The sequence below is a fragment of the Hyperolius riggenbachi genome, chromosome 3, assembly GCF_040937935.1.
Source record: "Hyperolius riggenbachi isolate aHypRig1 chromosome 3, aHypRig1.pri, whole genome shotgun sequence".
NCBI lineage: Eukaryota > Metazoa > Chordata > Amphibia > Anura > Hyperoliidae > Hyperolius > Hyperolius riggenbachi.
In genome coordinates this window covers 218,508,380-218,532,900 of record NC_090648.1, presented here as the reverse complement: position 1 = coordinate 218,532,900, position 24,521 = coordinate 218,508,380, and the positions used below count along the sequence as shown (strand labels likewise).

The following is a 24,521-nucleotide window of genomic DNA, read 5'->3' as shown; positions in this document are numbered from 1 at the left end:
ATTTAAACTTTTGTGAAGTGTTGCAACATTCACTGCATACATAGAATTTCAATGTGCTTTGTATGAATGGACCATTAGTGGTCTCTAATCTTCAATTAACCTAACTTCTCTTGTGTTGTTGGTCACAGCAGCCATCAGTAAGGGCCCTTTTCCACTAGCAGTCGCTAGCGTTCACGCTGAATGCTAGCGATTGCTGAATCGCAAAGCAAAAAAATTACCGACGATTTCCCGATGTTTGCGGCTGCGATTTTGCTATGCTATGCACTGCATAGCAAAATCGCGGCAAATATCGCTCCGCCGCGCGTTCGCGTTCCTGTAAAAAACGAATCGCGGTAGTGGAAATGACCTACTGTGATTCCTATGTTAAAAAGCAAACTGTAACGATTGTAAAATCGCTAGCGGTTTGCGACTTTACGATTCTGCCAGCGCAAACGCGCTAGTGGAAAAGGGCCCTTAATCAGCACTGTAAAAGTGATAGCTGAAATCAGGGCAAACATTTAGGGTAGCCAACAGTCTAGTGTAAACGTGCGAAGTGCTGCTCACCCAAACTCCTGAATGAGATGCAGAAGTGTCTATTTTGGAATACTATTTCTAATTGGACTTTTACGTTGCAGGATCCAACTTCAGCAAAACAAAATCTGATTCGATTTAATGTTTGACTTGAAGTGGACCCAAATTAAAAATAAAAGATTTCAGAAATGAAATCTATTTCTAAATTATAATAATAAATAGCAGCCTTTTTTCAGCTGCATGATGACAAATATGAAATATTTTACATTTATCGGAGGAACCTCTCCCTTCCTTTCATATTGCAGGAACAGAATTCGTCAGACTGGTGGAGTAGGAGGTTTCCAGCAAAGGAGGAATTGCTAATGGCTGCCACCTGTATAACCCTAGTTATGAAAAGAGAAGGGTGAAAGGCATGCACTGAAATGCTCATAGGTTTGAAGGAGTGTTTATTTATCTTTGTATGTGTCAGTCGTGCAATTAAATATTTTGAATTAAAAAAGAAATTGGTTTGGGTCCGCTTTAAATCTTGCTACTTGCACTGTGTGGATTGTAAGAACCCTCTTAATACCAAGCATGACCACCAGGTGGCTCCCTTCTATCTATATTTAAAAGCTGAAGTTCATAGGCAACATTACTCCGCTGTCTACTGCACCTACTGTAAACCGAAGTCATTTTGCAGATGTAATTTAGTAAGAAATGTTCATAAAGCATTAAGTACAGTTCAGGAGTAAGTGTGTAGAATTATAATGGCGCAGTCAATCACAATGCTCTGTTTAGTATGCTGTATATACTTGAATATAAACTGACATTCTTGGACCAAAGATGACAACTTGTCTGAAATCACAGTCTATTACAGTCAATGCAGAATGTGCAATGGAGCGCTGCTGCCACTGATTAGTAAATGCAGAGTCTCAGTGGGGTATCTTCTACCTTCTCGCCTTCCTGCCAGTCCTACCTGTGGAGTATCCCATATGTAGTGCATCATGCTGGACAGGTATAGCTAATTGCATTCCAAGTGTTTGGCCTCCTCTCTTCAGCACTGGCCTCTTGCATTGTCCTCTGCCTACTGTGTTGTCTGAACTCTGTAACCTATAGTATGAACTCTGGCTTCAACCTAGGCCCTGGTCTACATTGCTGATCCACAGTGAGGCTACATCAGCCACAGTGTGAAGAAACATTTGTGGGTGGAGAACATGTGGATTGCAGTGGCTAAAGGAGGTCACAAAGAGACTTAGAACCCAGGAAAGGCAGCTATTATATCACCTCGAATGCATACACTCTGCTGTAGGTGGAACATCATAGGCTTCTTAATTATACAAAGTATGTGTTTTGGAGGCACCCAAACCAGTGCTAAGCTAATGAAAATTCATAATAAATAATAATATAGAGACAAGTGTTACATTTGTATATGTCAGATATTTATTGACACCTATACAACAATTTGCCAGCAACTCTTGCTGGTCTGGCTCACTTCCTCAGGTAATTTGGCTGAAGTGGTGGCATCATATGATTGGAATGGAATAATGCTTGTATATGAGTATTTATTATGCGATTACCTGAGGGGGTGCGCCAGAATTGTGAAATTTGCTATAAAAGTAATAAAATCTAGAGGACACTAAAGGGAGGATGCAACCCATATACCACAGTTAATCTACAATGAGACTTTTTTTAATAATAGGAATTTAAGGTTTATCTGCATTGATTCTAAGTCCCACTAGCATAAACCACTTAAAGCGGAATATAACCCTGCATTTCAACTTTGCTCTAAAACAGTATTTACAGCATATTATATGCAACCAGCATTTTTTTTGTTACTAGACCAGCATTGGAAGGGTTAAACACAGAGGTTTAAAGTTCCATGGAGAGATATGCAGAAGTTCAGATAGATACATTTAACTAAATAGAATGTAACAAGTGATAAATGTTACACACTCTTTGGCTGTCCTCCAGCTCCTTCTCAGTCAGAGAGAGTGAGTCACATTCCACACTTAGATACATTTATGTAAACAAAATGTATCTATGTAAGCTTCGGATGCATCTGCAGTTCTCTCCGGGAACTTTAAAGCTCTGTGTAATCCATCCAATGCTGGTCTAGTCAAAAAAAAAATGCTGGTTGCATATAATATACTGTAAATAATGTTTTAGAGCAAAGTTGAAATGCAGGGTTATATTCCGCTTTAACTCCGCCCCTATGACACATTCAACAACAACAACAACAACAAATAACATTTGTAGAGCGCTTTTCTCCCATAGGACTCAAAGCGCATAAGCATGGCTCAGACCATCGTGGTACAGAGGAAGAATTTTATAAGTCCGGAAATGCCAGGCTAAACAGGTGGCTTTTCAGTCTGGATTTGAATAGCTCCAGGGATAGTGCTGTCTTTACTGGGTGTGGCAGGGAGTTCCAAAGAGTAGGGGCAGCATGACAGAAGGCTCTATCTCCAGATTTTTTGAGGTGCACTCTGGGAGTGACAAAGTTTATAGAACTTGCTGATTTGAGGTTGTGAGAGGTGTGGTGCAGCTTCAGCAAGTCCTTCATGTATCCAGGGCCCAGATTGTGCAGGGATTTGAATGTCAGCAGTCCAATCTTGAAGAGTATTTTCCATTCTACTGGTAGCCAGTGCAGTGAGCGAAGGATCGGTGTAATGTGACAGTGGCGAGGCTGGTTTGTTAGCAATCTGGCAGCAGCATTCTGCACTAATTGCAGACGACGCAGGTCCTTTTTGGGGAGGCCAGCATAAAGGGCATTGCAGTAATCCAGCCGTGATGTGATGAAGGCATGAACTAGGGTTGGAAGATCCTCTGGGGGAATCAGATGTTTACTCTTTGCAATGTTCTTCAGATGAAAGTAGGAAGATTTAACTACAGATGAAATTTGGTTTCTGAAACTCAAATCCCCATCGATTAGTACGCCAAGGCTGCGCACAAGGTTGGAGCTGTTTATGTCTGAATTCCCAATCCTGATTGGTGTTGCTTTAGGATAGAGCTGTTTTGATGACGAGCACTGGCTTTGGACAAAGAGGACCTCAGTTTTGTCAGCATTCAGTTTCAACCAGTTATCATTCATCCATGCCTGTAGCTCAGCTAAGCAAGAGTTTATTTTTGGAGTAGGGTCTGTTCCACCAGGTTTGAAGGACAGGTATAGCTGTGTGTCATCGGCGTAGCAGTGGTACGTCAAGCCATGTCGTTGGATAAGTGTACCGAGTGGCAACATGTAGATTGCAAACAGCAGAGGGGATAGGATTGATCCTTGTGGCACTCCGAATTGTAGAGGTGCAGGTTTGGACATTATAGGTCCTAGGGATACTCTCTGTGTTCTGTCAGTCAGGAATGATCTGAACCACTGGAGGACTGATCCACTGATGCCACAGTACTCCTGCAGTCTGTTAAGCAGGATTTCATGGTCAACTGTATCAAAAGCCGCTGAGAGATCCAACAGGATCAGGATGGAGCATTCCCCTCTGTCACTTGCCATGAGCAGATCGTTGCAGACTTGCATGAGGGCTGTTTCACAGCTGTGGTGTTTCTTAAAGCCAGATTGTAGAGGGTCCAGGATGTTGTTTACTGACAGCCTGGTTTCAAGTTGCAGATAGACAGCCTTTTCAATAACTATACCTAAGAATGGGAGGTTGGAGACAGGTCTGTAGCTGCTTATTGCATCTGGATCCATGGAAGGTTTTTTAAGAAGGGGCTTTATGATTCCTTCTTTTAAAGAGGTAGGAAACCTCCCTGCTTGCAGAGAGTAATTTACTATTTTGTGAAATGCTGGACCAAGCAGGTCAGGGCATTTCAGCATATGTTTAGTTGGTCCAGGGTCCAGGTCGCAGGTTGTCTGGCGGAGGCGGCGGAGGATGTCTGAGATCTCTTCCTCACTAATACTTTTGAAGTCAGTCCAGGGCATTAGGTTGTTTTTGCAGCTATTTCCAGGAGTTGCATTTTACATTCAGATGTAAAATGAATTTAAAAGGCAAATTCCGAATGCAATGATTACCAAATATGGGCTCAAACTCAACTAAGTTCCAAGCCAGTTTCCTTGTATAAGTATCACTTCCCATCCATGTGTAGCAGGTATAGGTGAGAGTAACCTGACCTGGTCAATAAAAGGTTCATATCAAAAATTGCATTATACTGCAGCAATATGCCCTGTGCATAATGTCATAAATGGCCTAATAGCAGCCGTCTGGCAGTGAGTACAACACTGCTTGACAGTAGCTGGCAAGATTGCAGTTATGAAATATCCATGTTGTGGTCTCCTTCGAAAAACACATACCTTTTACACTCAACTACTGAACTTTGTGAGTGGAGGGGGGGGGGGGGGGACTGCCGCAGTAGAGATGGGACTGGCAGGGACATAGTGTTAGGTGGAGGAGGAATACACTTCCTTTTGGTTTAGAGTTGAATCCACCATCTATCCTATTCTCTGAGGTAAAAGTGGGGAGCTTGATTTATATTTCAAAAACTAAAGAACCTTTATTGTTGCTTTTGTAGATTATTTAGATACCTGTACAATACATCCAACTATAAATGGTAAACATGGCTCTTTAATTTGATCTCCAGATAACATACAGTATACATTTAACATTGAAGAAACAATTTTTTAAAAATACGTTTTACATTGTTGACAGTAGTCATTATGTATGTGCATCTGGCCAAATTATTCATATATTACCTTAAAACATGCCTGAGGCATATTTCCCAACCTATGTGCCACATCTGCAGAGGCCAATTTTAAAATAGTTTGACAATACATACATACAACTCTCAGCTATAGGATACAGTACATGTTCTTTTTTATTTATTAGTGCTGGGGCTATCAGACCAATATTATCCTTCATAAATTTGGTATATTTTCTTGCTTATCAATGTATAGAGTAGTGGCTAAATTGAACTATAAATTACAGTGTGGCCATCTAATGGTCACATGTGGATGTCCTGTACCTTTGTAGATCTGCATATGCAGCACCCTGTTGGTCTCCATGCTCTGAGCTAGTTTTTAGTTTTGTGCTGTACTATGGACATTGGACATTTGGATTACTCTTTTATAGCTGTAATGATGATGATGAAAATAAAATGATTACCTATAATCCAGGTGAGAGGTACATAACTTTAATAGCTAATAGAAGATGGTTTGTTAAGAAAGCAGTTTTGCAGGATCTCGAATGTTCTGCAGAGCTGTCTAAGGTGCTCATCCAATACAATCTTGACTGTACAATCTTACTATATAATAATTTATAATAATTCCTTTTTTTGTATAGAGCCTTTCTCCTGTCGGACTCAAAGCGCTTGCGAGGCAGCCACTAGAGCGCACTTAGTAGGCAGTAGCAGTGTTAGGGAGCCCCAAAGAACTCCTTGCCGAATAGGTGCTGGCTTACTGAATAGGAAGAGATGAGATTTGAACCCAGGTCTCCTACATCAGAGGCAGAACCCTTAACCATTTAGTGTTTTGTATATTTATTTTTTTCTTTGGTTTATGTCCTCTAAACCTAGGTGCGTCTTATTGTGAAAAATATACCGTAATTTATATGGAGGAACCTGATTGGTGCAACTGTTTGATTTTTCTTTTCCACTTGGCTTGGTAAATATGCCTCATTGCTTTTATTAATGTCAGCACTGGAAGAATAGAATTAGTATGGTATTTGTAAAATCACAGTACTTTACTTAGCCTATATATGAAACGCATTCCTAGTGTTGATTAACCACACCTAGAACTGTATCTGACAACACCAACAGGTCTTGCTTTACCTCTGTGTTTGTCTGAGCAGCAATTCCTGGAAAACAGTTTGAGCAGTAGATGTTTGAACACGAATGACAGTCTTACCTCCCTCAGAGGCTCACTCAGTTCCCCAAGGATGCTCTCCTCATCAAACATTTTTCCCTGGTAGCGATGTTCATAATAATCGTGGATCCTCTGACGCATATCAGCTGGTAGCTTGTGAAATGACATGTACTGTTCCACCTGTTTGTACTGTTCAGAGATGGAAAAAAAAGGATATGAGCTACATGATTCAAGATTTGCCTCTGACCCCATAACTCTGAATTTGCCAATGATCTTTCAGAGCATGCAGACACATGCACAGCATGCTGCCTAGATTCCAATTAGTCACTCATATTTATTTTAGGTAGCTGCTGATGAAAGCTAGATTAGGATGCCAGGTTTAGAAATGTGATAAAGTGAAGCTTTGAAATTTGTAGATGGTTTCATTGATTTAATCCATTCAGTGCCATTTAAAGGGGAAGGAATACTGATTTACAACCCTTTTTGACTGTATTTAAAGGGACACTGTAGGGGGTCGGGGGAAAATGAGTTGAAGTAACCCGGGGCTTCTAATGGTCCCCCGCAGACTGTGCCTGTGCCCGCGCAGCCACTCCCCAATGCTCCGGCCCCGCCTCTGGTTCACTTCTGGAATTTCAGACTTTAAAGTCTGAAAACCACTGCACCTGCGTTGCCATGTCCTCGATCCCGCTGATGTCACCAGGAGTGTACTGCGCAGGCACAGACCATATTGGGCCTGCGCAATACACTCCTGGTGACATCAGCTGGAGCGAGGACACGGCAACACAGGCGCAGTGGTTTTCAGACTTTAAAGTCTGAAATTCCAGAAGTGAACCAGAGGTGGGGCCGGAGCATTGGGGAGTGGCTGCGCAGGCACAGGCACAGTCTGCGGGGGACCATTAGAAGCCCCGGGTTACTTCAGCTCATTTTCCCCCGACCCCCCTATAGTATCCCTTTAACAGCACAAATAGCAATGATGTGCTGTAACCTATAACAACCAAGACAAGAAAAGGAAGCTTTTTATGCTTAACCTTATATTTTCCAATAATGTATCTCTACATCCCTGTATCTAAAAAATAAGATTTTTTTTACTTATGTTTAAAAAGGTAAACCAAAATCCATTTAACTCATACACATGACAGGGCTGTAAAACAGTGTGCCGAACCCAGCAGCCACCTGGTAAGCACTAGCAATTTAGCAACAAATAGGAATGCTTGTCTCAGCCGACCTTGCATGGATACTCATTAATTCAATCTCATTAATAACTTTTCCTCCAAACTAGGGTGCTGCTAGAAGGCTATGAAATACCCATACAGACATCAGATAGTTGCCCAGTTGTATCATAAGGCTGAACACATATTTAAGAATATTCTGGAGTTGTGCATGAAAGTTATGCAAAACGAAATCTGACTTTCATCAGTCCCACAATGATCAATCAATACAAACAACATGTAACACAAATAAGTAAGTAAGGGGAGTGTCTTACTGAATAAGATGTGAAGGGCAGTAAAGCGAAGTTGGTTTAACTACAATTATCTAATGTGTGTATGTTTTTCTTTTCTTATTCCTTTGTGCCTGGCTGGTTCCTATAAGTTAGTACACCTCTGCTTTACTGCAAAGCTGCCCTTTATGCACAGTGTCACAGGTCCTCACTAAAGGGACTCCTTATATTGACAGGTTAGTGTCAGTGTTATGAGGAGGTAGGAAGATTAGGGCAAGGCAGGGGCTGAGGAGGTTTATTTTAGGCCATGTTCACAGTGGCCATTGCATTCGGATAGGGACAGCGGCACTGTATGTGATGCTCGCTACAGTGAAGCATATAGTCAATGAAAAGTATGCTTCACTCCTACTTTTAACGCACGCGTTTAGAGGTAATGGACCTCCATGCAGTGTGTTACGATGCTGCATGCCGTTATACCGCAACCCTACCACTGCACTGTGAGTGTTGCATAGTTGGTGCATTGCAGTAAGGCAATCTGCGTTCTAAAGCGGCCATTACACTGCACTGCAACACACCGCTGTGAACGTGACCTTAGGCTTTCAGTTAGGATCGAGTTCTGTTACACTGAACTCTTGCAGTATGCTAGTACTAGTGATTGTCATGGTGGTCTTCAGTGTGAAGAACTCTTTAAAAGGTTAAGGTCAGAGTTAGACCTTAACCTAACCTTAGTTAGAGGAGTATCAGCATAGGTTATTATTACTGATAGTTATTCTGGTAGATACAGTTCATTTGTAGGTCAGAATTAAATCTTACAGCTCAGAGTGACAGTAAAAGTAATAAGGATAGGTGTAAGATTACGTCTAGGGCTGTAAGAGTGGCCATAGTTAATGTCACAAAAAGTTGGTGGGAGGAGAAGACATTGCATTGAGGATAGGGCAGAAGATGAGGCTAGTGGTGTGGAAGGATCTGAACAGGATTAAGACAATACATGAAATTGTTGTGCGCATGGTAAACATGTGATATCTTGCACAGGTAAATCATAATAAAACATATTCAGTTATATTTCATGCAAACTGTTTTTACAGTGCAGCTCAATACACATTCATTTTGGTTGCCACCACTGTCTCACAATGTGCACAGTAATTAATGCCAACTACTACCGCAGCCACTTGGACTGATGGGCCATTTAGAAAGCCCATGTACCTTTTCTTGATACTGCCTCCTTGATGAATCTAGAGACTGGATAAGTGCAGTGGCATGGCCAATGAACATGGCATAGCACGTGGCACCAACAATCATGCTGAGCATAGTAAGCCAGACATCCGACATGCCCACTGGTGCCTGCTGCCCATACCCGATGCACAGCATGTGACTCATGGCTTTGAAAAGGGCATAGGAGTACTGCTTTCCCCATGAGGCATTCTGCAAAAGAACAAGACAAATATTATTGTTACACACTCTGCTGACTCTTTGCAAAGCTTACATGGCACAACTACCTGAAAATGGAAAATGTTATTTAATGTACTGCTTTTGTAGAAAATTATTTGAACATGATCAAACTTACAAATCTCATTGCCCTTGAACAGCTGGAACAGATGTATCCCAAACCATCTCAGCGGCCTTTCCCAGCACTAATGCAATATCCCCAGAATCTACTGAGATCATGTCAAACTATGACGACTACCTACTGGAGTCCATTCCCCTGCTAATCTGAAGAGATTATGCTATCATAGTCAGCAGGGTTTAACAGTAGCATTAATTTTGCTTTAGGATTTAGTTTTCTAGTGCAAATTGTATGAGATGTAAAGTAATAAGTATACGGATTTAGATTTTTATACAAATGACATACAGCCTAAATAAAAAAGTAAGCCTAAGGATTTTGATTCTGGTTACAAATTGTACATAACTTAGTAATAAATACATTTTACAATCAGAAAGTTTAAACGCACACACCAAAATAAAGAGAAAATAAGACAATCCCCACCTGGACCAAAGAAAAACAGTTTAGATAATAAAACTGTCACACGTATCTTATGTATTGTTGCAAGCAATGTTGACAAAGGCCAGTTAAAGGGCACCTTAACTGAGAAGAATATGGAGGCTGTCCTATTTATTTCCTTTCAAACAATGCCAGTTGCCTGGCAGTCCTGAAACCTGAAACACGCATGTGGCTAAGCTAGTAGGACCTCAGTTAGAAACATCTGATCTGCATGCTTGTTTAGAGTCCATCAAGTCCTGTACACACACCTGATGAAGCTCGGCCGAGACAGCTGATAATGCCTCTGCTGAGAATCTAGTGTGTGTACAGCAGCCTCCGATGCTCAAGGGATTGGATCCTGATCTCGTTGAGCAACATTTATGGAGTACAGAGCTTTGTCAGCCTACCATATCCCTCTCTGTTCAGTTGTGCTTTAACCCTTCTGTCACAAGTAACAATGAAAAAGAAATATGATAAAGCAATGTAACACTGACAATAATAGAGTTGAAATTAATATATGGCTGATACAGGCAGGCACAGTAGACATCGACTTGCAATACTGAAAGTGATCCGCGACAGTGGACCGGAGGATCGTTCAGAGATGGTTCGGGCACAGGGAGGCTGCAGGGAGCTGGCAGAATCCCCAGGTAAGTGAAAATATTTTTTTTGTTTATATATATATATATTTCAGTTCAGCTATACAGAAAACTGTGATCCAGTTTTATTATGTAATACTAGTGACCTTAGCCTGTTTAATAATGGGCTCTAGGTCTGTCACCGCCGCCACCTGTCACCGCGTGTGCGCGCAATCCTGCCCACCGGGCCGCCCCCTGGCTCTCCTGCTCCTGTCACTGCAGCACTTGCACAGTAGCGCAAACGCAGGGACACACACACATGGACATGGGACGCAGAGACACTTAGGCTTTATTAGGTAGGATTTGTTGATCACTAGTTCGAATATGCGCAACCTTCTGTTTTTGGATATTTTGACAAAGGTCAGCTCAGGAAGATTGTACTGATGTTGAACTAGTTACTACATTTTAATTACCCAGATCCCTGCGAGCGACGGTCCTTGTATTTGTGCATGTGGCTGAAGGGCCAGAGCACATCTCTGCACTGTTCAGCATGTGTGTGCATAAACAGAACTGTCTGATGGGCCAGAGCACATATCTGCACTGCTCAACATGCGTGTGCATAAACAGAACTGTCTGATGGGCCAGAGCACATCTCTGCACTGTTCATGCGTGTGCATAAACAGAACTGTCTGATGGGCCAGAACACATCTCTGCACTGCTCAGCATGCGTGTGCATAAACAGAACTGTCTGATGGGCCAGAGCACATATCTGCACTGCTCAACATGCGTGTGCATAAACAGAACTGTCTGATGGGCCAGAGCACATCTCTGCACTGTTCATGCGTGTGCATAAACAGAACTGTCTGATGTGCCAGAACACATCTCTGCACTGCTCAGCATGTGTGTGCATAAATGGAACTGTCTGATGGGCCAGAGCACATCTTTGCACTGTTCAGCATGCGTGTGCATAAACAGAACTGTTTGATGGACACCCTGATGGTCTAGAACTTATTGCAGCATGAAAACACACCAATCAAATTCCACCTTGATGGGATTTGATTGGTCCATTTTCAAGTAGCATAAATTTGCTAAATCCTGCATCAACTCTGAATTATTTGCATCTCACTGACCATCCCTAGTGTGGAGGTTTCATAGTAACCAACAAAGGTTTTTAAATTCAGGCTTATGAGATACACTTAACTCTTATCACATATTAAAAACAAAAATGCCAGATTTAAGAAATGCAGTTTATAACAAACGTTAATTATGTCACAGTTGGCTTCCATTTTTCCTGTAATACAATAATACCACATAAATCCTTTAAATTAAGAATAAAATGCCACATGAATTAAATCTTAAATAACACATTAAAATACTACATGTATTTTTAAAATAAGAAATCCATCTTTAAAATAAAGCGTGAGGAGAAAACCTTTATGACATGAAAAGTGTGCTGTTTTGGTGTCTGTAAAATATCACCAGTGAGGTAATAAAGCATACCTAATAACACAGTCTAAGTGAATTAAGTCCATTGTTCTCTCTGTCATTGAGCAATCATATGTGTAAATATCGATCAGTCCTGCACATATAGTGTACATACATATGATACACAGGAGAACCTACAGGAACCTGTCAATTGTTCAAAAGGCTGTATAAGAATAGCCTAATGTGTAACAGGCCTTAAGGTATTCATAAACTATGCAATAGAATAGATCATATTTTATGCTTAACTTCTACACAAAAAAATCTACCAAAAACTAAAGCCCCAATCAATATCAGATCCCAATAACAATCACATATTGATCAGATATTTTGGCTGGACCATGTTGGAAGGCACGCAGGAGCGATATATGACTTATAGCTGCATCAATCTGTACTGTATTAAACTGGGATTAAAATAAAATTTAATTGATATCATTGCAGGACAAATTATCAGATAGATTTTGCAGCTCTGATAGCAGCTCTGGTGATCAACATTAGCAACATTTCTGATTATATTTTCTGATATCTCGTGATACAATGTGGTATACCAATTAAACAATAAATATAACGAAGATCGTAATTGTTTACCTAATAATCTATCACTAATTGCATAATGTATGGCTATCTTCACATCTAGGAATAGTCACATAGCTATACCTGCTGCTGTTTGTTTTCTTTGGAATAGAGAAGGGGAAGGATACAATATCTTCTGTTTGTTATAGTCTGTGGCCCAGGTAAAGAGAATTTTCTATCCCACAGACACCTTGGGCTCTGATCTGAAACTTCAGGACTAAACAAGTGAGACAACAATACAAACTGACAGAGGTCTTATTCTTTCCAAATCTACAAAACGGTTTTTCTTATTGCGCATCCAAGTTACTGACTAAGAAACACCAGAAACTGCTTTAGGGAGTAAGAAATGTGTTTCCCATTGGGATAACATGAAGTAGTAAAAATGTAATGCAAGATGTGAGTACAACAATAACAAGACCTCCAATAAATATATTTTTATGAAATGTTGTCCTTTAGGTTCTCATCGCCTCATCAGTAAAGGTACCTAAAAATGTTTTTTCCTAGCTGAGAGAACGAGAGAATACAAGAGACAAAATGAGATTGGAAAGGATGGGGCTCAGGAGGAAGGAAGGACTTTTTTTTTTTAAGACAGTTTTGTTTTATGCTCATCTCTGCAGGTAGTGAGGTCACAGGTATAATTATTTTGGATGGATGGTGCTTTTACCCATTTAGGAAATACATCTGAAAGTAAACCAGAGATAAATTGATTTTGTCTCTAGTGTTGGTGTCTGAATTCAGCAGATCACATATGGAACACCTGAATACTGCTGCACATTACAGTTCAGCAGCATTTCAGTACTGAAGCAGACAGGGTCGGGCAGTTCGCTTCAGTGTGCGTTCCACGTGTGCCAGAAGGCGGAAGCATGGAACACACCATGAAGTGTACATAGTAAATGTGCAGCCACTCTACACCGTGAAACACACATACGAGAACTGCGTCTGACCCATTTGTTCTGTGCTGAAATAGTGCTGAACTATGGTATGCACTAGTCTAAAGCTGCGTACTCACCGCTCCATGGGTCCGGCGCCTCTTCTTGTCGGCGATGGTGCCTGCATTTGTTTCATAACATTTAGTGTTAAAACATGTTTTCACAATTTGAAGGACTTTGCAAAGGTTAAACAGGTGTAAGTGAGTATAGTACATTGCGCTATATGAAGGCTTGGATGTGCTCATCCGGGATCTGAGGGTAGCAGGGAGGTGTCAGCTTGCCTTCTGGTGTTACTTGAAGGTGATTGGCAGGTTTTGTTAAACATAACTCTTACTTAAATACCTATATTATTTTTTGATACAAGTGATCAATAAACCTGGACTTCATTCTACTGAACAGACAGGTGCTAACATTCCATATAAAACAACTGAGAGAGTTCATTTTTAATGTGGCAACTCTGAAAATGCATTTCGATGTTATTATTATATTCTCCTTGAAACATTACTCCTGCGTGTCTGTTTCATCAGCAAGGCCTGCCTAACCCTTACAAGAGGTATCTAATATCACATACTGGTATTGTGCTAGGACAAATGCAAGCTGATATTCAATTCATATATGTATATGTTGACACAAAAAAGTCGCAATGTGTTTTGTGTGATGTACTTTACTAGTGTATTCATTTAGAGCAACAGGGAAGTCACCACTGTACTAGAAAATGAGTTGTCACAATACCTCTGTAACACACAAAAGAATCCTAACTAAAACATTTTGATAAAGACTATTTTATCCAGGTCGTTGTAAATCCAAACAAATAGAAAGTACTGTATTTTTCGGAATATAAGACGCTCCGGCATATAAGACGCACCTAGGTTTAGAGGGCAAAAATCAGGAAAAAAAGACAAAAAACTAAACCTATGTGCAGGGGCGTCTTATGGACATTTATCCCCCAAAAAATGTTTCTAAGCTACTCTATCTACACTGCCCAGTTACACTACACTATGCCCTATTTCCCCACCAGTTACACTACAATACACTATACAGCAATACACTTAAACTACACTACACTTAAACTAAACTTCACTGCACTAAACTACACTGCACTAAACTACACTCCAATTAACTACACTACACTAAAATACACTCCAATTAACTACACTACACTACAATACACTAAAATACACTTTCATACATTACCTGATCCTGCAGCCGCGATCCTCCCCCAGGCTGTCGGCGATCCTCTTCAGCATCCTCCTTTCATCCTGGGTCCCGCAGCGTGTTCCTCTTCAGTGGCAGCGGTAGGCAGGGACACCGGCCGCCTACCTCTGTGCAGAGCCACCGGGATCCGCTGGGCTATCTCTATATACAAGGCTAGTGCAGAGAACTGCATGTATGGAGGTGGCGACCCAGCGATCTCCAGCGGCTATTATGCAGATGACCCAGCGAACTCCAGCGGCGATTATGCAGATGACCCAGCGAACTCCAGCGGCAATTATGCAGATGGCCCAGCGGACTCCGGCAATGTTTATAGAGATGGCCCAGCGGACCCCGGCAGCGTTTATAGAGATGGCCCAGCGAACCCCGGCAGTGTTTATAGAGATGGCCCAGCGGACCCCGGCAGTGTTTATAGAGATGGCCCAGCGGACCCCGGCAGCTCTGCACAGCGGTAGGTGGCCGGTGTCCCTGCCAACCGCTGCCACTGAAGAGAAACGCGCTGTGGGACCCAGGATGAAAGGAGGATGCTGAAGAGGATCGCCGACAACCGGGGGGAGGATCGCTGCTGCAGAATCAGGTAATGTCTAGTGGCGGTACAGCTTCCCTGCGCATTCTGCATTGATTTTTTGGTATCTTTGGAAACTTGGGGGAGAAAAAGTGCATCTTATACTCTGAAAAATACGGTAGCTTCAGCTGGACACCTCTTTCTGTTGTAGGGCCAGTGCACACCAAAAGCCTCTATCAGATCCGCGAAATGCTAGAGGTTGTCAGAGCGATTCTAGGCATATTTAGAGAGGTTTTCTAAACATGCCTAGTGTTTTTGGGCTCGTTTTTTTGTAGCAGATTTCTTATACTGTTACAGTAAAGCTGTTACTGAACAGCTTCTGTAACAAAAACGCCTGGAAAACTGCCCTGATCTAGCGTTTTTTAGAGTGGATTTCCACTTTACTATGCTTTACATTGAGGCAGAAATGCCTCAGAAATCTAAAAAATGCTGCAGCTCCCGAGTTTGCATTTGTGGAAAAAACAAACCACTCTGGTGTGCACCAGCCCATTTAACTACATTACCCAAGCAGTTTTCATACAGCTAGCATTTTTCAAAACGCTCCAGAACCGCTCTGGTGTGCACCAGCCCTTCGAAGGCATTTCATCACTTTGCAGCTTACGACTGGTGTTTGCCATAGTAAAGGGTCATGGGACCATTGAGATCTTGTATATAGCCCAAAAACAACTACTTGGACTGACACTAAACCTGTAAATCAACAAGTGTAGTATCTTTTTAACATGTTCAATAAGTCTGGGTACTCTAGAGCCTATATGGATTGACCTCATGTGTTCCACAAACTGCTCTCTTAGTGGTCTTGCAGTTTTTCCTTACATAGAAACAGGGTATACTTAAAGATGGGGAGGATTTTCCTCCCTGACCAGCAGGAGAATGCAACCACGTCAATGTATTCTAGCAACTGCCGCATAGCAATTACTGGTGCGCGATTCTAATGCTGGTATGTGGAAGCAGAGGGCACAGTATTAGTGTTGTGCGCTCCAACATGATGCGCTTGCAAGTGGCCTGAGTAGGTGGAGCAGGATTGGCCAGTACGCTCAGTGGGGAGGGTTTGAGTATTGGTTTGTGTCTGTGATGAAGCGGGACAGTGCAAATCAATTGTTGACCAGACATCTTGTCTTTGTGTGCAGCCATTTCCGGATGGGTGAAATATACCGTCACGGCCAAACCGTGAGTTAAATGCTTATCAACTTTTGCTTTAACCTACTGGATATTAAAGGACATTACATTTTATTCAGACTGGGTTTTGTATGTTGACTCTGCATGTCAGAAGGCATCTGTTTTCTGACAGTCTCTGAAAAGAGTTCATACTTCCAAGTTACGCCTGGGTCTCAAACCAAAAGGCTGCCTACATCAAACGAAGACAAGAAATCCAGCTCAACAGGAGGGCAGGCTAAAAACAGTCTTCTTGGCGCCAAATCAGCAGGGCGTCCTCAAGGTTTTAATATCATGCATTTTCACATTTGTTCATTTTGTAGCTAAATTATACTTCTGAGCACCTGGGAAAATATACCAATGAAATACTGGCACCAAGCCGGATCTGTGCATGTCATTTTTGTGAACGTATCACAAGCAGAAACCATATTACTTCATTTCTTTGTAGGAGGGCAGGCTAGAAAAACTATGTTTAATCTTAAAATGGTGTAAAAATGTAATGGGTCATAAATCTGCTGTCATATTGCGTATGCCATAAGCTATGCACAAAATATGCACTAATCATACACTCAACTGACTTTTTCCCCAAACTGCCAGTAGAGAGTCAGCCTGAAGCACAGGACAGGACTCTTAATCCTGCTTCCCATGCAGATACCTGGAAAGAGAATCCTGCCTAGTTCTCAAATTTCCATCAACCAAAGAACACTTGGAGAATTCATGGCTGGGCTCCCATTCACATGGACTTTGGTTAGACCTTGTACTTTTTGAGAAAGACCTTGTACTTTTTGAGAAAATCAATGTTAAAGCCGGCAGAAATGTAAAATGCAGAAATCCGCATTACCGATATTGCGGTATGCCACCAATTTTAGAGATTAAAAGCAAAGCCCCATAGGTGCTAGAAACACCAAATGTTCAGGGTATGTTAAGCAGAAGAGTGGGAACAAGAAGAGAGAAAATCTTTCAAAAAGGCCTTGTACTTTTTGAGAAAATAAATGTTAAATTTGGCAGAAATTTCCAAGGAAATCCGCATCGGAATGCGGAAATCGGTATCGGTAATCGGCAATGGCGTAAAGCGGATTTTCCGGGAAAGCGGAATGGAAATTGGAAATTCCGACCATCCCTAATTTTTACAAAAGTAATCAGCTTGATTGAGGCGTCAAAAATGCTGTTCAGGGTGTACGGTTATTATGTCAAGAAAGAAATTGCATTAAAGAGACTCTGAAGCCTTATAAAATTGCTCGTTTTATTTAACATTTATCTTCTGCACTGTCACCATAGCTAAAACGCCGCAACCCCGTGGCAGAACACTGTATTTAACCACTTCCCGACCGCGCACTGCACAGGGGCGGCCGGAAAGTGGATCCCGCAAGGACCGCCGCATGTACAATTGGCGGCGGTCCTTGTACGGGCATGGGCGGAGCGATCGTGTCATTCGTGACGCGATCAGCCACCGGCGACTGGCTCCGCCCCCTCGCGCTGTAACCCGCCGGCCGTTCGGAAGCGCCGGCGGGTTACTAGCACCCGGACCGCCGCATACAAAGTGTATAATACACTTTGTAATGTATACAAAGTGTATTATACAGGCTGCCTCCTGCCCTGGTGCTCCCAGTGTCCGAGGGACCACCAGGGCAGGCTGCAGCCACCCTAGTCTGCACCCAAGCACACTGATTTCCCCCCCACTGCCCCCTGATTGCCCACAGCACCCCTCAGACCCCCCCCCCCCCCCTGCCCACCCCCCAGAACACTGTTTGCACCCAATCACCCCCCCTAATCACCCATCAATCACTCCCTGTCACTATCTGTAAACGCTATTTTTTTATGCCCTAAACTGCCCCCTGCTCCCTCCTGATCACCCCCAACCCCTCAGATTCTCCCCAGACCCCCCCCCCCTGTGTACTGTATGCATCTATCCCCCCTGATCACCTGTCAATCACCTGTCAATCACCTGTCAATCACCCCCTGTCACTGCCACCCATCAATCAGCCCCTAACCTGCCCCTTGTGGGCAATCTGATCACCCACGTCAGATCACCTCCCAAGTGCATTGTTTACATCTGTTCTCTACCCCAAACTCCCACTTATTACCCATCAATCACCCATCAATCACCCCCTATCACCACCTGTCACTGTTACCCATCAGATCAGACCCTAATCTGCCCCTTGCGGGCACCCAATCACCCGCCTACACGCTCAGATTGCCCTCAGACCCCCCCTTATCAATTCGCCAGTGCATTATTTGCATCTGTTCTTCCCTGTAATGACCCACTGATCACCTGTCAATCACCTATCAATCACCCATCAATCACCCCCTGTCACTGCCACCCATCAATCAACCCCTAACCTGCCCCTTGCGGGCAATCTGATCACCCACCCACACCAATAGATCGCCCGCAGATCCGATGTCCGATCACCTCCCAAGTGCAGTGTTTACATCTGTTCTCTACCCTAAACACCCACTAATTACCCATCAATCACCCCCTGTCAATGCTACCTATCAGATTAGACCCCTATCTGCCCCTAGGGCACTCAATCACCCGCCCACACCCTCAGAACGCCCTCAGACCCCAGCCCTGATCACCTCGCCAGTGCATTGCTTGCATCTATTCCCCCCTCTAATCACACCTTGAGACACCCATCAATCACCTCCTGTCACCCCCTAGCACACCTACCCATCAGATCAGGCCCTAATTTGCCCCGTGTGGGCTCCTGATCACTCGGCCAAACCCTCAGATCCCCCTCAGACCCCCTTTCGATCACCTCCCCAGTGCATTGATTGCATCTATTTTCCCCTCTAACCACCCCCTGAGACACCCATCAATCACCTCCTGTCACCCCCCTAGCACTCCTATCCATCAGATCAGGCCCAATACCACCTGTCATCTAAAAGGCCACCCTGCTTATGACCGGTTCCACAAAACTTGCCCCCTCATAGACCACCTGTCATCAAAATTTGCAGATGCCTATACCCCTGAACAGTCATTTTGAGACATTTGGTTTCCAGACTACTCACGGTTTTGGGCCCGTAAAATGCCAGGGCGGTATAGGAACCGAACAAGTGACCCCATTTTAGAAAAAAGACACCCCAAGGTATTCTGTTAGGTGTATGACGAGTTCATAGAAGATTTTATTTTTTGTCAAAATTTAGCGGAAATTGATTTTTATTGTTTTTTTTTTCACAAAGTGTCATTTTGCACTAACTTGTGACAAAAAATAAAATCTTCTATGAACTCGCTATACACCTAACGGAATACCTTGGGGTGTCTTCTTTCTAAAATGGGATCACTTGTGGGGTCCCTATACTGCCCTGGCATTTTAGGGGCCCTAAACCGTGAGGAGTAGTCTAGAAAACAAATGCCTCAAAATGACCTGTGAATAGGACTTTGGGCCCCTTAGCGCACCTAGGCTGCTAAAAAGTGTCACACATGTGGTATCGCCGTACTCAGGAGAAGTAGTAAAATGTGTTTTGGGGTGTATTTTTACACATACCCATGCTGGGTGGGAGAAATCTCTCTGTAAATGGACAATTGTGTGTAAAAAAAATCAAACAATTGTCATTTACAGAGATATTTCTCCCCCCCAGCATGGGTATGTGTAAAAATACACCACAAAACACATTATACTACTTCTCCTGAGTACGGCGGTACCACATGTGTGGCACTTTTTTACGCCCTAAGTACGCTAAGGGGCCCAAAGTCCAATGAGTACCTTTAGGATTTCACAGGTCATTTTGCGACATTTGGTTTCAAGACTACTCCTCACGGTTTAGGGCCCCTAAAATGCCAGGACAGTATAGGAACCCCACAAATGACCCCATTCTAGAAAGAAGACACCCAAAGGTATTCCGTTAGGAGTATGGTGAGTTCATAGAAGATTTTATTTATTTGTCACAAGTTAGCGGAAAATGACACTTTGTGAAAAAAAAAACAATTAAAATCAATTTCTGCTAACTTGTGACAAAAAATAAAATCTCCTATGAACTCACCATACTCCTAACGGAATACCTTGGGGTGTCTTCTTTCTAAAATGGGGTCATTAGTGGGGTTCCTATACTACCCTGGCATTTTAGGGGCCCTAAACCGTGAGGAGTAGTCTTGAAACAAAAATGACCTGTGAAATCCTAAAGGTACTCATTGGACTTTGGGCCCCATAGAGCAGTTAGGGTGCAAAAAAGTGCCACACATGTGGTATCTCCGTACTCAGGAGAAGTAGTATAATGTGTTTTGGGGTGTATTTTTATACATACCCATGCTGAGTGGGAGAAATATCTCTGTAAATGGACAATTGTGTGTAAAAAAAAATCAAACAATTGTCATTTACAGAGATAATTCTCCCACCCAGCATGGGTATGTGTAAAAATACACCCCAAAACACATTATACTACTTTTCCTGAGTACGGCGGTACCACATGTGTGGCACTTTTTTACACCCTAAGTGCGCTAAGGGGCCCAAAGTCCAATTAGCACCTTTAGGCTTTACAGGGGTGCTTACAAATTAGCACCCCCCAAAATGCCAGGACAGTAAACACACCCCAAAAATGACCCCATTTTGGAAAGTATTCAGAGAGGGGCATGGTGAGTCCGTGGCAGATTTCATTTTTTTTTTTGTCACAAGTTAGCAGAAATGGAAACTTTTTTTTTTTTTTTCTTGTCACAAACTGTTATTTTCCGCTAACTTGTGACAAAAAATAATATCTTCTATGAACTCACTATGCCTCTCAGTGAATACTTTGGGATGTCTTCTTTCCAAAATGGGGTCATTTGGGGGGTATTTATACTATCCTGGAATTCTAGCCCCTCATGAAACATGACAGGTGGTCAGAAAAGTCAGAGATGCTGGAAAATGGGAAAATTCACTTTTTGCACCATAGTTTGTAAACGCTATAACTTTTACCCAAACCAATAAATATAGGCTGAATGGGTTTTTTTTTTATCAAAAACCTGTTTGTTCACATTTTTCGTGCTGCATGTATACAGAAATTTTACTTTATTTGAAAAATGTCAGCACAGAAAGTTAAAAAAATCAATTTTTTGACAAAATTCATGTCTTTTTTGATGAATATAATAAAAAGTAAAAATCGCAGCAGCAATCAAATAGCACCAAAAGAAAGCTTTATTAGTGACAAGAAAAGGAGCCAAAATTCATTTAGGTGGTAGGTTGTATGAGCGAGCAATAAACCGTGAAAGCTGCAGTGGTCTGAATGGAAAAAAAGGGTCTGGTCCTTAAGGGGGGTAAAGCCCGCAGTCCTCAAGTGGTTAAACCCCCCAAATCCCAGGGCAAAAATCTACGACTTTCAAAGTCGTGGATTTTGCTGCACAGGGAGGCAAAGCTTAGCTCTGTAGCTCTGCCTCCATTAGCATCAATACCCGCTGATCTCCGCCTCTCCCCGCCCCTCTCAGTGAAAGAATACTGAGAGGGGAGAGGCTGCGATCAGTGGGGATTGACGCGAGTATAAGCAGAGCTGCAGCCCTAAGCTCTGCCTCTACCAGGAAGTGATCCCCACATTTTGCCTAGGGGATTTGGGGGCCTTAATAACAGCGTTCTGCCGCGGGGATGCAGCATTTTAGCTATGGTGACAGTGCAGAAGATAAATTTTAAATAAAAAGAGCAATTTTGTAAGGCTTCAGACTCTTTAACTGGAATAAACCTTAGGCCCCATCCAGACAATCAATCATGGATATATTCTGTGAAAGGACAATTATTAAACTAACACACTAGCAGTTTCAGGTCCAGAATAGTCCACCTTGGCACAGGTGGCCTAATTTATTCACTGCCTGTTCCCCCTTGTGCTGTAGGCCATAATCACGGCAACATAAACAGAGGAACAACCCAGTCTTGCTGTTGTTCTGCCCCCAGTAGTGTAGCAGCAAAGCCAATGGATATTTACATGTGCAATGATCAAATAAAGGTAACCCGCAGAACCCCAGGAGGTACAGGTACAGGCAAATATTGACCATCCTGCTGGATGTGCTCAAAAGCCATGGGAAATATGCAGCCGTAGGATTCCAGATGATGAGCCACACATTGTTCAATTTCAGCAGGTGGTGCAACATCATGCCAGTAACATGCGGTGATGAGTGTCGGGAAGGGGAAGGGTGGTGTTGGACGCCAACACACAAGACAGGTCACAGCAGCTGTTTTGCTCTACGAGAGGCTTGCTCACATGTCCGTTTTGTACCATGTTCATGTAAACCTGAACTGGGGATAAAACCCTGACTTTTACACACCTGTGGCTTCTTCTAGCCCCCCATAGTTTTTGAGGTCCTTTGGTGTCCTTTGGGTCCCCTCCATTGTTCTGCTGCCACCCCAATAAGAAATTGCAACTCGGCTGAGTCGCGCATTATAGTGCATGCACTGTTCTAGCCATGTGCCTCCTTGACTGCACTCCAGTAGCCAGGAGTGTTCTGTGTATGCACAATTCATTAAGACTTGTAACTGTGCGTACTCTGAATGCTCCCGGCCATGGACGCACAATTGAGAATGCCTGTGGCCGGGACAGCACATGCACCATAGTGCGTAACCCCAGCAGTATCACGTAATTTAATTTGGGTGACAGTGGAACAATGGGGGAGACCCAGAGGAACCTCAAAGACTACAGAGAGCTGGAAGAAGCTGGTCCCAAAGCCTTTTTTCCTCTATTTTTTTATGTGATCACTGTGATTGGCTCACTGTGATCACAAGGTCAGGAACCAATGAAATTGTCGCCTGACCAGCGTACAGAGCTCAGCTGTCATTAGACAGGTGAGTGCAGTGGCATTAGAGCGCTGATAGTGGCTGGAGTACGTGGCAACAGGAGATTGAACTTTATTTGATGGCAGGGATAAGAGGCAGTAAACAGGTCATAGATTTGATTCAGTTGTGTCTGGAACAGGTTAATTTCACAAGCACACTTATAATTTGTTTACTAACGCTTTGAGTAAAAATCTACTATATTGACTCACCTGCATACGGTTCAGAGATACCCAACACTTTTCAGGAAAATCTTGCAACATGGGCACTAAAAACTGCAAGCAGCCATCCCAATGGCAAAGCAATAGCATCATGCCAATCAGGTTAACAATGCGTACCACAGCACTTGCCAGGTCATATGTCATGTGGAAAATCTGCAAAGAAAAGTGTTTAGAATTAACAAACTGACACAAAAGAGTATGACATCATACCAAGTTGTCAATGACAATGGTGGTAATCAGATGAAAACATCATCATTCAGAGCAGGATTTTATTTTTAACCGTGCAGCGATGCAGATTTCGCCAAAGTGAATATCAAGATGTTATAAAAATTATTGTGTATCAAAATAAAACACAGTAAACATTTCAGTCAGCATTGCTATGGCCCTTTTCAGACTTTTGTACCTTGGAATGCATTTGTGGATTTTGAGATGGTAAAAATGTTTATTGGTGTAGAGCCTGATGCTTTAGGGCAACGCAGTTGTGTCCACTTCTGTCCACTTTTCAGCATCTCTAACACTGATATTTTGCTGAAAATCAGACACAACTGCATTAGTGGGCTCAGGCCCTAAACTTCTATTGTGCTTCTAAAACCTGATTTAGCCAATATTTTTAAGTTTTTCCTGACCTTATTTTTCAACTAATTTTAAACACCCTTGAGAAAAGAATTTGCACCTAATTATGCACACCAATAATTGATATGCACAAACCTGTATATGTTTGTGTTGCAAGTGCAACACTATGCACATAATGATCTTATTTGATATTACTGGACAATTCATGACAGCTTTTTGGCTGTTTCTCATGCATGTCTTAAGAAGTGACTTACAACCTCCACACGACTGTACTCACATAAACTACTATTTGGGCTTTAACTGATAACGCATAGGCAAGCTTTGGTTTTAAGATTTACAATAAACATAGCAGATTTGTTTTTCATCATTGCAGTGATTAATTAGAAAGAAGCAGTGTTGGAGGTTTTCATTAGAGATATTCTATCTGGCTCCTGCTCCCCAGACAAAGAGGCTGCTTACGAGCAGGAAAAGACATTGGCCTCGATTCATCATTGTCTTTGAGATAACTTTTTCCAGTTTGTTAAATTACCGAATTCAAAGTTTATCGATTTCTAGTTGTATTCATCAAGGTTTTTCTGCATTCGGTGTGAATTCAATAACAATTCGGTAACCATTCGGTAACGTGTCGATATTTCCATTTAACAGCGGTAATTTAACACAAGACCATAAGATTCCCATGGAATTGTGGGTAAAAGTCCTTTGAACACTACGTAGCAACATTCTGAATAGGGCTTAATACCTGGACCAGGATTCTGGAAGTGGCTTGGGACAATCCCACAATTTGATAGGAGTCTTTTCTAAAAAAAAATATA

The 24,521-nt window shown here is 42.4% G+C and overlaps 1 protein-coding gene across 1 annotated transcript in view; it reads right to left on the bottom strand.

Moving 5' to 3' along the window:
• The window catches only part of HCN4 (hyperpolarization activated cyclic nucleotide gated potassium channel 4), a 209,618-nt gene that overhangs the window by 29,929 nt on the left and 155,168 nt on the right, over nucleotides 1–24,521 (bottom strand). Inside the window, exons 5-7 of the mRNA XM_068275742.1 lie at nucleotides 23,128–23,289; nucleotides 8,928–9,146; nucleotides 6,329–6,475 (exon numbers count right to left, since the gene is read on the bottom strand). Of these exons, the coding sequence (XP_068131843.1) occupies nucleotides 6,329–6,475; nucleotides 8,928–9,146; nucleotides 23,128–23,289 (528 nt within the window). The remainder of the gene's footprint in view (nucleotides 1–6,328; nucleotides 6,476–8,927; nucleotides 9,147–23,127; nucleotides 23,290–24,521) is intronic.